This window comes from Talpa europaea (genome assembly GCF_964194135.1).
Source record: "Talpa europaea genome assembly, chromosome: 9".
In the NCBI taxonomy this organism is placed as follows: Eukaryota; Metazoa; Chordata; class Mammalia; order Eulipotyphla; family Talpidae; genus Talpa; species Talpa europaea.
In genome coordinates this window covers 24764264-24780481 of record NC_140076.1, presented here as the reverse complement: position 1 = coordinate 24780481, position 16218 = coordinate 24764264, and the positions used below count along the sequence as shown (strand labels likewise).

The 16218-nt window shown below is 51.7% G+C and overlaps 1 protein-coding gene across 12 annotated transcripts in view; it reads right to left on the bottom strand.

Moving 5' to 3' along the window:
* Positions 1-11806: 11806 nt before the first annotated feature.
* The window catches only part of NFYC (nuclear transcription factor Y subunit gamma), a gene marked incomplete at both ends in the record, with an annotated part of 48662 nt that continues 44250 nt past the window's right edge, over positions 11807-16218 (bottom strand). For 10 of the 12 annotated variants that reach the window (XM_084243159.1, XM_084243166.1, XM_084243170.1 and 7 more), the window contains 2 exons: positions 11807-11926; positions 13186-13245. In XM_084243159.1, the coding sequence (XP_084099285.1) occupies positions 11807-11926; positions 13186-13245 (180 nt within the window). The remainder of the gene's footprint in view (positions 11927-13185; positions 13246-16218) is intronic. The other 2 variants (XM_084243163.1, XM_084243167.1) reach the window with 2 other exon arrangements.

Here is a 16218-nt window from a genome sequence, read left to right as displayed (position 1 = left end):
GGGCGGCGCCGGGCGGGGGGGCCGGGGCCGGGGCCGGGGCCCGGGGCCGGTCCGGGGCGGGGGCGCGCGCGGTGCGCTCAGCGGCGCATGGCTCGGACCCCGGGCGGCCCGGGGCGGGCGCGGGCGCGGGCGCGGGGCTGGGGGCCGGGCCGGGGCCGCGCTGGGGCCGGGGGCGGGCGCGCGGAGCCTGGGGGCCGCCGGAGCCCGCACTGACCGCCCGCTTCCCCGGCGACTGGGGCGGCTCTTTCCGACTCCAACTCTCTTATTACGCGCTCCATGCCGCTCGCCTTTCCACCTGCCGCCGGCGCGCCGCTCACATGTCAGCCTCCCCCGCCCCGCCCCTCCCCCGCCCGCCCCCGCCCGCCCCGCGGCCGCCTTCCCAAATCGGGAGGGAGCGGGCGGGCGCGGCCGGGCGCAGGGAGAGGACCGCGGGGCCCGCGGCGAGGCCGGGCGCGCCGGCCGCCGGGCCCGGGCCGGACCGCGTGGCGGCGGCCCCGGGGGGGACAGCGCCGGGGCGGGGGGGCGGGAGGCTGGGCGGGCGCGGGCGCTGCGCGCGCGGTGCGCACGGCTGCTCGGGCTGCGTGGGTCCGAGACGGGGCGGGCACGCCTCACTTGTGGTTGCGAGAAGTGCCGTGTGGAGTTGCGGCCGCCGTCGTGGATGGGGCACGCGCCGGGGCCGTGGAGGTGCGCGAGGATGCACAAGTGCTACCTGCGCGTGCAGAGCGGGCGGCCGTGGGCGGCCGTGGGCTGCGAGGTGGCGGGATTGACTCAGCAGGCGTGAGGGGTCGTGGGTCGGCGTGGATGGGTGTGAAGTGGGTGTGCAGAAACCCGCCCGGCTGGAGGGTGGCCGCAGGCGATGAGGCGTGCCCGGCGGGGCCGTGCTTGCGCGAGGGAGGGTGAAGTGTGCGCCTGGGGGCCAGCGCCGGCCTGCGCTTCCACCACCAGGGCCCTCCGCCCCGGCGCTGCCCCCCGGGACAGCGCATCGCGGCGGGCCTCAGGTGTGTCCGTCTTTCCTCCCACCCACCCCTGCCTCTGAGCTTCCCTTTGTGTCGGGGGAGCGCCCCCCACCCAGCCCCAACCCTAAGTCACTACGGTCGCCAGGCCGGCTCTCCCCAGCCCAGGCCGGAGCGCGCGCCCTGGCTCCCATGTCGGGGCGCCGGGCTCGGGGCACATGGCGTTGGGAGGTGAACTCTTGAGTCAGAGCTTCGGGCTACGCAACCCCTTCCCCAAAGGCCCACAGAATTCCACCCCGAAAGGGGAGACTCTCCCAGGGCACTCCCTCTCCAGGCTGGAGAGTTCTTGGTGCCTGATCTCTCTTTATCCGTGGGGGTGGGCGCGCCCTTTCTTTTCCTTTAACACCCAGGCCTCGCACGGAGGGGTAATTTGGTGATCCCGATTTCCTCTCCTGCCCCGTGGAAAGCTCCGGCCACGCCACACCCGCCGCTCCCTCCGCAGGCCCTGCCCTGGGGTGAAGCGCTTCCGCAGCAAACTCTTCCCGGTTCCTCGGGGAGGATCTCGGGGGACCGAGCTTAGCGGGAGGGGCGAGCGTGGGGGCGGGAAGGCGAGCTCGATTCTCAGCTGTCAGCAAAGGCAGCATTGATCTGCTGAGAGCCTGAGGGGGAGGAAGGCAGAGCTGCGGGCAGGCAGGGAGGGGGCAGCAGGGACTCGGGGTCCCCAGCTGAGCCGGCCCACATCCCTACCCTAGAGTGACCCTTTTCCCCTCTGCCTAAAAAGGGGTACCTTCTGCTTTCTAACCCGAATTTTCCCCACTGATCGTGGCTGCAGATGTGCCCAGAGCCAAAGCCCTGGTTCCCCGGGGCAGGTTATGCCCCTTCCTCAGCGGTAGCTGGAGGTTTCTGGACCCCTGGACCCAGCTATGGATGCAATGTCAGGGTTGGGTTAACCATCCTCTGCAGTCAAATTCTCCAGCACTCAGCAATACCCCATCATCCCCTCCCTAAGAACTGAAGTTAACACCCCCTAGGCAGGTGGCACTGCCCTCCCAGACTCATGGGACTGCCTGGCTGGCTAGCCTCATCTATCAGGGATCCTAGGGGGTCAGACTAAGGTTTGGGAGTGTGAATAGTGAAAAGGAGAGCGATTGCAAAGGATCTGGGGATGTTTCTTGGGGTCTTTTTTGAGGCTCCTCTGTGGCAGAAATGGCCTTTTAATCCAAATTGCCCTATCAACATCCAGAATATCTGAAATTGAGTCTGTTCTGGGAAATCTGATCCTCAAGTTCAGAATCACCTCTGGACCTTGTACCTCTCTTCCCTTTGGGTTGTCGGGGGGGGGGGGGGGGGGGAGGGGGCTACAAAAGTCCCTTCCTCTCCCCATGAGGAGCCCTTATGGCAGGAGCAGGTCTGTCATCTTTCCCAACTCCAACTCTAGCTTAGCTGCTCAAAGGCAGCAGCAGCAGCAGCAGCAGGAGACTGTGACTGCAGCCAGAGGGGTGGAAGTTAGACTCGGGGAGGACTTTCATAGGGCGCAGAAATCAGTTCTCCTGCAGGTGTGCGTGTCATGGAGGGACAGGCCCACTACATTCTAAAATGGAGACACATGGAACTCTTCCTCAGGGGGGGTGTTAGTTTATGAGTCTATAAACAAAGTATAATTGGGGTGTGTGTGTACCACACATGCACTCATATATTTGGGGGACTGGAGGACGCAGAGGAGAAAGTCCAGTTCAGAGAGGACAGGTGGCCACTCGGGGTGACAGGGGAGCCTTCCTGCCCCCATCCGGATTCCCAGGGCATGTCTGGGAGGACGACTTTCCTCCCCGCAGCCTTTAGTGACTAAGACACTTTTCTGAGCAAGCAGCTGTCTCAGACTCCCTCCGTCATTCCCCCTGCTGGAGAGGGTGGGGGTGCTGTGCCACCCTCCTCCCTCCCTCTCTCCCACCTGTTCCCTTTACCCCACCCGCAGCGGCTTCCTCCCGCCCCACAGCCCTCATTTCTTTCCCTGGTAGCCATGCCAAGACATCCCGCTCTGCCCAGACGCCCTCTCTGTCCCACCTGGGCAAGTCCCTTCCCTGCGCTGGGTTTCAGCTTCCCCATCTGTACAAGAAGGGGGCTGGGCTCCGAGATCTGTAATTCATCACTGTCGCCACCATCCATCAATGAGCAAGTATTGATTTGGGGAAAGGAGGGAGGGAGGGGCTCCCATTTGCTGAACACCCGCTCTGGCCCAGGCCTTGCCCCTCTGGGACCCAGAGCAGCCCTTTGCACGTGAGAAAGCCGAGCTTGGAGAGGGACGGAGGCTCACCCAAGGGTGCACAGACAGAGGGTGACCCCAGAGATGTGACCTGTCCTCTCTCCTGGCTCACACCTACCAGTTGTGCCCTGGGTCCTGGGGTCAGTGCTGGGGACCTGGGAGGAACCCTGGGTGGCCACTCCTTATTCTCCAGGACTCATGGTTCCCCGGGGCAGAAACCCACAGGCCTGAAAGCGTTGAGGTCTGGAAGGGTTGGAACCTGGGTCCCAGAGGCCAGCTTCAAGCCTGTCATCGATTCCAGTGTGCCCTCAGGTCAACCAAAGGCTCAGATTCCTTCCTTGAAGTGGGAAGGGGATGGGTTAAGTCCATGTTTTTCAGACTTGATTAGCAGTGGAGGTCTTCTTACAAACAGAATCACAAGCCAGCACTCCGACTTGTAAAGAGCATTTAAGCAAAGGTGCTCTGGCTGAATTGGGGTGCAAGGGTTCGGCTTTCATCCACCAGACCTCCTCCTGGTTCTTGTTGTTTACAGATGTCGGGGTTGCTAGAGATCAGAAGAGGGAGTGGTCTCATAGGCTGCGGCACAGGGGGCCTTGGTGACAAGGTTGGGGAGCACTTGGAGAGGTGCAGGGAAGTACAGCCAATAATGCCTGCAGTAATTATAATAAAGCAAATATCAAAATCAACAGGGAACTATAAAACCAGAGACATTCTGGGGTGGTGGGAGGGAGAGGGGAACAGGATCAAAACAGGGGTGGGAAGAGCACAAGGGACTACAGTGATGGCTCACAGGTGAATGGGTGGTGGGAATTTCACAGGGATTATAACCGAGGTGAGAAAGCATACATTGTACAAAAATGAAGAATGATGTAATATATAGACATAAAATTAAAAAATAAAAAGGGAAAAAAATAAGGCCAGTGCTAAATGCTGAGCTGCCATAGGATGCTTTACCTGCATTGCCTATTTCACCACCCAACAACACAATAACAATGGGGGTGCAATACTGTTCACACCCCCATTTGTATAGACAAGACAGTCTCGGTGAAGACATTTGCCTACTCTATGTCTTTACCCCCTGCTCTAGCCTACCATGTGAGTCCTTGGGGTTTGGGGCTGGGGGAGGATGTTATAGAGCAAGGGGAAGAGCAAGTTTGGCAAGGGGGACCAGGAGACCTTGAATGCTAGGCTGAAGGGTCTAGTTGGCCTGATAGGACTCAAGGAGCCTGGCCAGGCCTGAGCTTGGCATGCTGCTGAGGCTGTGTCTCTGTAGGACACAACTCAGGTAGAACGGGAGTCATCAGCTCCCAGGGAGGCTGGCAGTGCCAGGGGCAGAAACAGCAGTGAACTATGAGCCCAGGGTTAGGCATCCCGGGTCTACCTCTGGACTAGCTGGTGGCCTTGAGCAAATCACACACACCCTACTCCCCTCCCCCCAGCAGGAGTGAGTGAAACAAGGCATGAAAAGTGAGAGAGGCATGAGAAGTGGCAGAGAGCTGTATACCTGGGAACCACTGATCTTAGCACACTTCAGGTGTGTGATCAGAGTGGAGAGGGGGCGCTGTGAGATTCCCCTAGGCTTAGCAGCTCTTCTCAATCTGGAAAGGCTCCCTAGGAAGGCTTCCTCCTCGGAGGAAGGGGTTGGAGTGGAGGGTGGGCAGGGGTGATGGCATTGCAGGCATCATTTACCTCTAGGGGCCCACCTCCACCAAGAGCAGGAAGAGGAAGTATGAGAGAAAGGTAAGGCCTGCTTTCTTTTCCCAGTGAGGCCCAGAAAGGACTCTATAAAGACTTAGGCCACCCAGCACTGAGAGGTGCTAGGGGCTGCCTGGGGAGTTCCTCTTCCCCCCAGATTGGGGGGGAGGGGTGCCACAGAGCTCAGCAGGCCTGCTGGGCCAGTTAGCTCAGCGCCACAGGAGGTGGGGCGGGAGCAGTGTTGCTGAGTTCAGTGAAAGTGAACCCCCATTGATCCTCTGGGTTGGAGGGGGCCCATAAGGAGGAGACCTTGAGAGAGAAGGGGGTGTGGATATCAAGGTCAAAGTCATCCCTTGTGCTGCTCTCCTCTTCCTCCAGGACTCTTCCTCCTTAATCCCAGCTCCCAAAAGACCATGGACAAGGCAGTGCTACAGCTGTTCTCCATGAGAGTTGGCTAGCAAATGAGGAAGGATGCTTCTGAGTTGCTGAGAGTGCAATGGAAGCAAGCTTCCCTACTCCCCACGCCCTGGTGGGAGAAACCTGGGTGTGGGCTCAGGCTGAGAAGTGTCATGAGCTGGAGGGACTACAAATTGAGTGGCAAGAAAGGGGTTCCACAAAAGAGATAAGTTTTGATAGGGGTAGAGGTTCAGGGAGGAGATGGTGGCTCAGAAGGAGTACTAGGTGCTCAGTGACAGGGTTGAGAGGCTCAAAGAGAGATTTCCAAGTCAAACTTGATGGAACACTTACTGAATACTTTCCTTCTTAAAATATTAGATATCTAGGGCCTCCCTGGTGGAGCAAGGGGTTAAGCACCACACTATGAAGCAATTTGCAGCCTCTGCAGCACGAGTTCGATCCCTGGCTGGCCGGGGAACAACCCACATGGCCCAGCAGGCCTCTCCTGTCTCGCCCGCTGCTCCCCTCAGCAGTGTATTTCAGTCAGTCTGCCTGTTCTGTTCTCCACTCTGTCTCTGGTGAATCCTCTCACTCCTGCATCTCTGGCCTGTACCCAGCTCTTGTATGCATAAATAAATCAATCTTTAAAAAAATGTATTAGATATATAACATACATCTTGGATAATATATATATCTCCAAGCTCAAAAGCATGATTGAGAAATATCAAAAGGCCAGAAATGAGATGGAATTTCAGTAGGAGCAGATAAGTAGGAGTTGAAGCTGTACTCCAGAGGAAGGGCTCAGTGGCCCAGCAAGGATGGGGTGTAGTTCCTCCCCACCAGTGGCAAGGACTCCAGTAGGCTCCCCACTTAAAGCTGGGTCTTGGGGAAGTGTTGCCCCCTATCCACAGAACTAAACTAATCTCTGCCCGATTAGCCACCTGGCCCTGGCTTTGGGTAGAAAGAGCATCCATATGGGGTTGATACCTAAAGCCTGTCCACATGAGGGGGTGGGCTCAGGACTTGATTTTCATGCCATGAAAAAAATCCCAAGTCAAGACATTAGAGCTAGTTTGGGGTCCACACTCTGCCCATGGTGTGGGCAAATACAACAGAGAAGTTGTCCCTCATAGGAGCTTCCCTGTTCCACAGTACAGTCAGGAAAATGTGCTGAAAATAACTATTTGAAGGATTAACATCTCAAGATATAAGAAGTATGATATCTTGAGAGACTTCTTTCTCATGGGAGAATTATACTTAACGATCTATAGATAATGTGACAATCTGAAAGGAAGTTTAACATAGTTAACATCTTCAAAAAGATAAAAGAAATGAATAGCACCTATAAAATAAGAACAGAAAGCTATCAAACAGGAACATGTAGCAGATATGAACAGAACCATAGTCTGAATTTTTTGGATAGAACGTTCTGAGATTATAGAAATAAAACCTGAAGTTACTGACATTTTTTAAAAAATCAATAAATCAGTAAATGTAGCTGAAGAGAGAATTTGTAAGTTAGAAACTAAAATGGAAAGTCTCCAGAATGAAGCACAGAACAATAAAAAGATTAAACATAACACAAGAGCATGGAAGATTGAATGAGAAACTCCAGCACATACATATTATTAGTTTCAGAAAAAGATACTGGAATGAATGACGAAGCTCCTTCCAGAAACAAGATGTGAATTTCTAGATTTAAAAGGTCCAGACTGCCTAGTAAGATACTTTTAAAACAAAACTACATCTAGACACCTTATAGCTTAAGTATAACATTAAGAATAAAAAGAAAATTCTAAAAGCCACCAGAGAGAAAAGATGGTTTATCTACAAAGGTCCAATAATTGAATTGACAATAAGCTTCTCATCAGCAACAACAGATGCCAAAAGACAATGGAATAGTATCTCCAGAGTGCTGAGGGCAAATAATTGTGTGCCGAGAATCCCACACATTGCCAAGTTGTCATTTAAGGCAAAATAAAGACATTTTGACACATCCAAGATCTTAGAAAGCCTCTTTCCCACAGACCTTCACTGAATGCAGGGGAGCTTGGGAGAAAGGTTGGGAGCTGAAGAGGTGGTGGATTCAGGGCTGTGAAAGGGAGACAGCTCTGTTTCAGGTCTCTTTGGCACCAGCCAGCCAGAGGAGCCCAGTTCAGCCTGGCACAGCTGGATTCACCCCTCCTAAGTGACCACCTTGCTGTCCTCCTGTCCCCTCTTCCCATACTAGGGTGTGGGCCAGCATCCAAGCTGTAATGTTGCCAGCCTGGTTCAGGGGGCCTTACAGAGGCCATACCCAAGTTGGTCATGTGACCAGGCTTTGGACCTCACCCTAGGGTCCTCTCCTCAAAGGGGTTGGGGGGCTTAAATACCACCTTACGGAGGCCAATGGATGGCTAGAGAGGCGGGTAAAGACTAGGCCCTGCTGGTGCTGGGCTCTGCAGGTGACCCTCACGGATGACCCTGAGCTGGGAGAGGACTGTCTGTGAAGATAACAGCCCAAACCAGAAAGTTCCAGCAGAGGGGTAATTTCTTCAGAGCTGAACTGGTCTTGTGTTTTGTCTCTCTCTCATTCTCACTCCTACTGTCTCCTCCTGTCCCCGACTAAGATAAACTCCATGATAGCACAGACCTGGTCTGACTTGTTTTCAACTGTCTTCATAATGTCCAAAACATTGACACACAAAGTGTCAGAGAAATATTTGCCTGATGTGTGTATGACCAATAATAGAGGCAATCAGAGCTGTTGGAGATCAAAGAGCTCTTCACTAATTCTACCCCAGGAGTTAGAAGTTGCTCAGTAAGACCACTGAAATGAGGCCTTGATATATATGGAAAAGACATAAAAGGATATTGCAGGACTGGGGCCAGTACATTCTGAAAACATGGAGGTGAGTTTAGGACCAGTGTGATGGAAGCAGAGTGCAGGAGAAAGGAGAATGGAGACAGATGTAATACTCTTGGATAGTTTTTCTTGTCCTCATTGTTGCCCTAGGGAGGCCCCTCCCTTCAAAATTTAAGGGTCTTGGGCCTCCTGGTGGTGCAAGGGATTAAGTCTCAGCACTATGAAGCTATTGGCAGCCACTGAAGCACAAGTTCGATCCCCAGCCAGGGAGTTGACCCACATTGTACAGCAGACCTCTCCTGTCTCGCCTGCTGTTCCCCTCAGCAGTGTATTTCAGTCAGTCTGCCTGTTCTTCTCCCACTCTGTCTCTGGTGAATCCTCTCACACACACACTCCCACCTCTGGCCAGCACCCCAGCACTTGGATGTATAAATAAATCTTCAAAAAACAAACAAAATTTAAGGGTCTTATCAGGGAAGAGGTTAAAGATCGAGTATCCTCTGAGAAAGGGAACAATCACTCCCCGTAAGTTTCCTAGAGTTGGCGAAGTTGGGAAAAGGGTGGGACAGGACATCTTCAGGAAACTTAGGTGTTACATGCTGCCCCCTTGTGGCCTTGGCAGAATTGAGCAGCAGGGTCAACCAGGTGGGCTATTCGAAATCCCAGGGACTTCCAGTCTCCACCTAGTATCAGCCTCCAGAAAAGTTAAGTTATCCCAGCTCAGCTATCCACACCAGATCCGACTGCTTTGTTTATACTGCATATACTTATGGCTGGGCCAGTGATTTTGAGGAGACTTTTTGCCAAAGGAGACAATTCACATTTAGTAAAAATTAATGTTCTCTCTCACACACACGGGCACACACACCCCTTTGGCCAGAAGGCAATAGTGTATGTACAGGGGTCAGCAGAGCAGGGTTTTGGTTTCAGCTCCACCCTTAATTCAGTGTGACCTTGTGCAAGTCACTATACTTCTGAGCCTCCCTGTCTCCATCTGTAACACAGAGATCACAATCCCTCTTCCTGTCTCCCCTGCAGGGTCACTGTGAAGATCATTGGGAGGACGGATGCTGCAAATGTTAGGAAAAAATGTGTAAAGAGTGCTCCGGATGTAAGGGGATCGGCTGGGTATTAGATAGGGACTCTCTTGGGCTGCACCAAAGTGTTTGTTTACACCCAGACAGGCCCTGCTGGCCAAGGAATTTAAAGGGAACGTGCTCAGCAAGGAAGTTGCTTGTCAATCACAACCAATCGAAACATGTCCAGAAGAATGAAAGCCTTTGGGAAAATGGGGATCCACCAACTGTCCTGAAATTCCTGTTACACTGGAGTTTTCAAGTGGCCTCCACATGGAAAGTTAGCCAGGAAGTGAAATTCTGCCTCTTCTCCCAAGCCAGGACCCCTTCAGTGCATGCACACAAGTGCTCCACACACTTTCCACAGGGGGAAGGCCCAGTATCTGTGCTCACATGTCTCATGGAGACGTGTTTGGGTACAGGACAGTGGGAAAGGCCAGATGATCCCCTTCACAGAAAAGTCTGGAGCTAGAATGAAGATTAACTGGATACAGGAGATGGAACGCTGAGTTTGGGATTCAGAAGTCTGTGGGGCTGCCGCTGACCCAGCTGCAGGGGCAGAGCTACTGACGTGAGGTCACAGCATCCCTCTGCACCTGCCCTGAAGACATCAGAGGGACAGAACCTTCAAACCAGTAAAACTTCGACTTTTGCAAAAGATTCTTTTTTTCAGTCTACAGTATCACTCTTGCCTGGCCCCATCTTTTTGCTTTAATGGCCAAGAAGCCGGGGATCAAATGTGAAACCCAACTTCAACAACTATGTAGATCTTTATGGCCCAGATATTTGTGTTCCTGCTTTCTATTAACGCTGATTTCCTACTCAATGATATTCTTCTTCATTCTAATTTGTCATCTTATTTCATCATACATGGTTTTCATGAAAGTCGTCTATTTTCCTGGTGGCATAAGGTAAGCTCCATTCAGGGAACTGACTGAAAATGAAATAGATGGCAGAGATGTCTAAATACTTACCATGGTTGACAGCGGTGGATATACAGTGAGGAAATTCGAAAGGCATCAAGGTGAGACATCATGTAATAGTAAAGCCTCTTGTCCAGCCCCTTGAGACAATCCCAGAGACAAAGGAGTTGTCCAAGGTTTGATGACCTATTACTGGCAGAGGAGAAGTTAATACCTATATCCCCTGGCATCTAGTTCTCTGCACTTCCCGTGACAACGGGTCTCATTCTAGTTGAAAGGATGGCACAGTCGAGGTAAAACACAGAGCTCACCACTGGCCCCTATGGCCAATGAAGCCCAATGAAGAGGAGAAATATTCTTTCTATTCTCCTGGCTTTAATTAGTAGGAAGCAGGCACTCCCTGGAGAACCTTCTGTATCATCGTCTGACAAGGAGCTCGAGCTGCCCTTAATAGCATATGCCATGCTATGAGCAGGCAGCTCAGAGTGCCTCTCCATGCCACAGCAGTTAGCAGTGGAGGAATTTGCCCGGTCCTTGTTTGAAGGCTAGTGACAGCTTTCTCCATGACAGATGCCCTCTTGACTCTTGACCAAGCAGGACATATCTGAGTCTGGCAAACATGCAGCGGAGGCCAGGAGGAAGGCAGGCAGGCAGCTTGAGCAGCAAGTAGATTCTGATGAAGTTCATTTCTTAAATCAGTTGAAGACCTCAGCTTGAATCAGATAACCAGTGTAAGTTCCCTTGGCTTCTGACATCCCCTCCTCACAAGGGTCTCCCTCTTTCACAGACACCCAAGCTGAGGGAAAATAAACCTTTCCAAAGCAAAGTGGCCCCATGGATTCTCCCAAACACAGAAACCCAGACTCTAAGTTATCTAAAATGAGATTTATTGCATTTCATGCAGTTTGAAGTCCATGCAGCAAAGGAGACTAGCACAATTTTTAATGCATTTTAAAAATGAAATAAAAAATGGGGGGAGGGGAGCAAATGCACAAAGTTCTAGTCTCCTCAGGTCCCTAGGAGAGAAGGGTTTGGGAATGAAACCACCCACTCTCTGTGGCAAATGAGTTCATCTCCTAAATCGGGAATGTTTCCATGACCTCTGGATCCTGGATGCAAACATACAAAGCTCCGGGGCAAGAACAGGAGGGCACAGGAAGAGGACCACTAGCGAGAAAACAGGCTACACATAGTCACCTAATTTAATCTGAGGGCAGAACAAGGTGGCAAATCCTCAGGGCAGTAGCCTGTTCCAAGAATCAGGAGATAACATACACCCCTGAACAGATTTGCTCTTAAAAAGAAATGGCTGTAAGAACTAAAAAAGAAAAACAAAACACGTATTTCTTCAACAACACTCTTCAAGAAAATGCCATAAATATGTTATTTAATATTTTCATTTCATAGAATTGGACACATAGCTCACATACTGAAATATTGATTTCTTGGAGAAAAAGTGGAAAAAAGGAAATAAAAAATATTGCATCTTTCTGCTGGAGAATCTCGGCCCCCAGGTGTGGGGCGTAGTGCACCAGTGTCCTAGCCTGCAGGAGGCGCTGAGGTCGACCCGGTCCTCTGGGGAGGGAGGCTGTGCCCACTGCCCGGGGCTATATGGCAAAAATTGTGTTGGGTGTCCTTGACCTTGCCAGCTCAGGCCCTCAGTCGGCGGTCACCTGGGAGGCCTGCCCATCGGAGGGCTGGTTGGCTGACTGGATGAACATGGGCTGGGCGAGGTCCTGGCCGGCAGGCATGGTGACTTGCTGGATCTGGTAGAGCTGCTGCGAGGGGTGGAGAGGAGAAAGTGAGGTCACCCCGGGGAGAGGGGCATGCAGCTCCCTATGGGCCTCGAGCTGGCTGGGGGCCCCAGATACCTCAACCACCACCCACTGCAAGGCATCAGAGGGAGGAGGGGATGTGGAGCTCTGCTGGGTTTGGGCACAGCAGACACAGGAGGCACCACCAGCCTGGTGTGGGTGTGTGTGTGTGGTGGGCGGGGAAGAGGTGCAGGGAGTTGCATTTCCTGTGGCTTTCACTTCTCTGGACTCTGCCTCTCCCGTTAGCTCAGAGCATTGAGCTTACTGCACGCTGTTCCTCTGTGACAAACACAAGCAATTCGAACCACTGTACCAGCAGCTTGGAAGTCAGCATTTCCCTATCTCGGCATTCCTCACCGGTAGGGGCAATATGATTACCCCCTTTCTTCTGGGTACCTGGCTCAGACTGAGGCTATAGTAAACCTGCATTTCCTACATGGGGCTTGCTAAGGAAGAAGCCTGGAATTAAACACTTACTATAAGCCAAGACCCATGAGGGGTGGCGATGATGCTCACTTAGCCACTATGGAAGGCTAGGGCCAACTGAACACTTGGCTTCTCAGGTGTCTCCAAAAGAAACCAAAAGCCAATACCATCTGCCACAGGAGCCCTGGCATGTGAACCTAGCACCTAGAGCTGGTAGAAGTCAGAGGTGGATGAGGCCAACTCCTCTTTCTCTGGGCAAAAGAGAACACAAACTTACCCATGTCATCCAATTATGTCCTCAGGGAACTCTGAGACTGCAGTGTGTGGGGAAAGGGGGTGGGAAAGGAAGAGTCCTTCCTTTCATGGGCTTAGAATTACTGAATTCCAAGCACTGAACAAGCATAAGAGGGCACAGGTTCTCTGCCTTTCACCTAATCCATACTATTAGCAGCACGGCTTGGAGAAAAACCAGCGGTAGAGAGGGAACCAGGAGGCCGCATTCTAGTCCCAGTTCTGCAGTGAGCAGCTGAGTGAGTAGGGTCAAGCTACTGCCCATCTCTAGAGCACAGTTTACTCCTCTGAAAAACAGACTTGAGCTAAGATTATCTTCAGCCCCCACCAGGCTATAAATCTAAAGGACAGGAATCCTGATTTAAAGGCTCTACTTGTTTGTAACAATTTCTGTCCACTTATTGTTAAGGAAGATAGGCTAGGAGCCCTAACCATCCCAACCCACAGATATCACCTGCTAACTTTCATAACTCCTCACCCTGTGCCCCTGTCCAGGCTGGGCCTACCTGTCCATCTGTGAATTGGCTGAACTGCTGCTGTCCTTGCTGGACCTCGGTCTGTGTGATCTGTGGGAATCAAGAGGCAGAGCAGGCATGTCAGCTGCAAGGTCTGGTCACCAGTCCACCACCCAGGAGAGGGTGGTGAAGATCAAATGCGACAATACACATAGAGTGCCAAAATGAGGTCTGGCACAGCACAGATACTCAGTAAGTCAGAGGAAGGCAAGGGTCCCTCCCACTCCCCAGCACTTGGGGCGCCTCAGAGTCAGCTCATGCATAAGACTCCAGAACACAAAATATACAACCCCTATAATTCTCTTTTAATGTCCACCTACCCTCACTCCCCACCCTCTGTAAGGTCTTTTTGTGGCTTCGGGTTCAAGACAAACAAAACCCCTAGTTCCAAGGTGCTGGCAAGATAGGGCGTAACTTTTATGAAGTTTAAGCAGCAACCCTAAGCGTCTGTCTTTCAGCCACTGAAGGAAGACTGCAAAGTGTTAGCAAAGTGGTGAGTGGTCTCTCTCATTCTTGGAAGGTGGGCTCCAAGCCAACCCGTATCACCCAGATTATCTGAGTGGAACATGAAACACCCTGGCAAGCAGGAGGCCTGGGCCCTGGCAGCCCACATGGCAAACCTATGAAGTACTTTTTCCAAGAGCGGCCACATGCAGCCATCTGGGCCAAGGAGGAAGGGGGGAGGGACAAGGGAGATGAGCAAAGAAAACATTTATCACAGACTTCAAATCTTCTGCAGGATTTTAGAAGATTTTACTGATATGTAGAACCACATCATGTAATGCCACCTGATGGACACGCCTGGAAGACTAGAAGGAAGACTGATGCGTGCTTGTGCACACACAGGTGCTTATGGAACATCTGACTAGCAATATCCTCTGTGTGCCCTATCTTGCCAGCACCTTGGAACTAGGGGTTTTGTTTGTCTTGAACCCGAAGCCACAGAAAGACCTTACAGAGGGTGGGGAGTGAGGGTAGGTGGACATTAAAAGAGAATTATAGGGGTTGTATATTTTGTGTTCTGGAGTCTTATGCATGACCTGACTCTTAGTGCCCCAAGTGCTGGGGAATTATCAAAGCTAGGTAAGGACTATCCTCTTGAATGTTGTCTTAACAGCCCAAAACAGCCCGTCAGGCCTACCCATGAGGCTCTGAAGAACCAACAGGTATGAAAGGGCTTCAGGAGGGTTTCTTATTCTCATTCCCTGTTTTTCCTCTCAGCAGTCTTTAAGCTGCTTGAAGGCAGGAGTTAAATTTTGTCTTTACCCCTCCCAGTACAAAGTAAGTACTCAAGAAATGTTTGCAAAATAAATGAGTGACAAAGACAGATGGAAAATATTTCTTATAAATAAGGTTAACTGGCCCCTGTGGCCAGCAAGATTGCCATCCACATTAGCTGAGAAGAAAGCTTCATTTGCCTTTTAAAGTCCTTTTATATATTGTTTACCCAGGATTCAGTCAACAAACATTTACTGAGCACCTACTAAATGCTAGATTTTCACAATTACAATCTCTTATATTTTGACATATTTTTGACACACATATTTTTACTGTATTCTGACAATCATAATTAGCCCTCAGATGCCCGTTTGCGTCTCCTTTTCCTCTCTGTATACTCAACTCTCTGTATACTCAACTCTCTCACTTCCTGGCTTTAGTTCTAGTGCCAAACTTGGCTCTGGAGAACCAAGAATGCATTTCCTCTCACCCCCATGCCATAAAAAGTTTTTGGATGCCAGGGCCTCCCCGGTGGCGCAGCGATTGAGCGCTGGGTTGCGAAGCTGCCCGCAGCCTCTGCAGCGCCGGTTCGATCCCCGGCTGCTCCCCGGCCACCAGAGGAGGGTCCCACATGGCGCGCAGACCTCTCCTGCCGCCCGCTGCTCCCCTCAGCAGTGTACTTCGGTCCTTCTGCCTGCTCTGCTCCCCGCTCTGGCTCTGGTGAATTCTCTCACCCTCCCGCGCTTCTGACTGTACCCAGTGCTTGTATAAATAAATAAATCTTAAAAAAAAAAAAATGCAGAAAAAAAAAGAGAAAAGGAAAAAAAAAAATTAAAAAAAAAAAAAAGTTTTTGGATGCCAGGTTAGACTCCACAAGGTTTCTTTCTTCTTTAAATAGAGGGGCGCCCAAGGGGAAGTGACCAGTGACTCCCAAGGGTATGGCCAGTCTTCAGATCCAAATCTTTATCATTGAATCCCAAGGAAGTTAGGGAAAAGCCCAATCCTTATGCAAGACAAGGAATGAGTTTGGAATGGCTTCTTTAAGGAGCCCAGAGACTATATAGAACACAAGCCATGCTTTTTGGCTCATTCCTCCTATTTTCCCAAATGAGATCTTTGGAGACCTGCTCTACAAACTCAGCTCTGTCACCACTGTCAATAGATACATCACTAGAAATGCAACTGGGCCAGATGGGCCCAGCTCTTAAACGATTGCTGCTTTTTTTGGGTCTGAGGCAAAAGAATCCATTAATAATGCCTCCCCTTGATCAGCACCCCCACCCCTGCAAAATGATGCCCAGGACCCCAGTCCCTGAGCCCAGGAGGAAGCCCCCTCAGCACATGCAGCTCATAGCCTTCAATATCTCAGAACACGAGAGAAGATTCGGAGGAAGGAAGCCATTTCTGGCTAGGGATGGGGGTGAGGAGGGATCTAAGCAAGCTTTCCAAAGGTCACAGGAGGCGCCAGGACACGACAGCTATTTAGGTTTAAAGATGGAAACAATGAGCCTAACAATGAGGCTGTCTGTCAAAAATGCTTCCTCCAGTTTAGATATGCGCACCACACATCAGGCCATCTTCAAGTATCCTTCAGACTTCTGCCTTGTGTTCCTTTTTCCCCTGAGAATATGATGGCTAAGAAACATTGAATCCAATCCTCCAGTTACTCCCATTGGTCCCTTGGGATGTAGAAGAGCTGTGCGGGTGTGGAGATGGCTCTTGCTGAAGGACAGGTGGTCAGAGCTGTGTGTTGAGCGCTCCTCTCAGCCTGAAGCCAGCTCCTGCTGGTCCCCAACTCAAACCCTG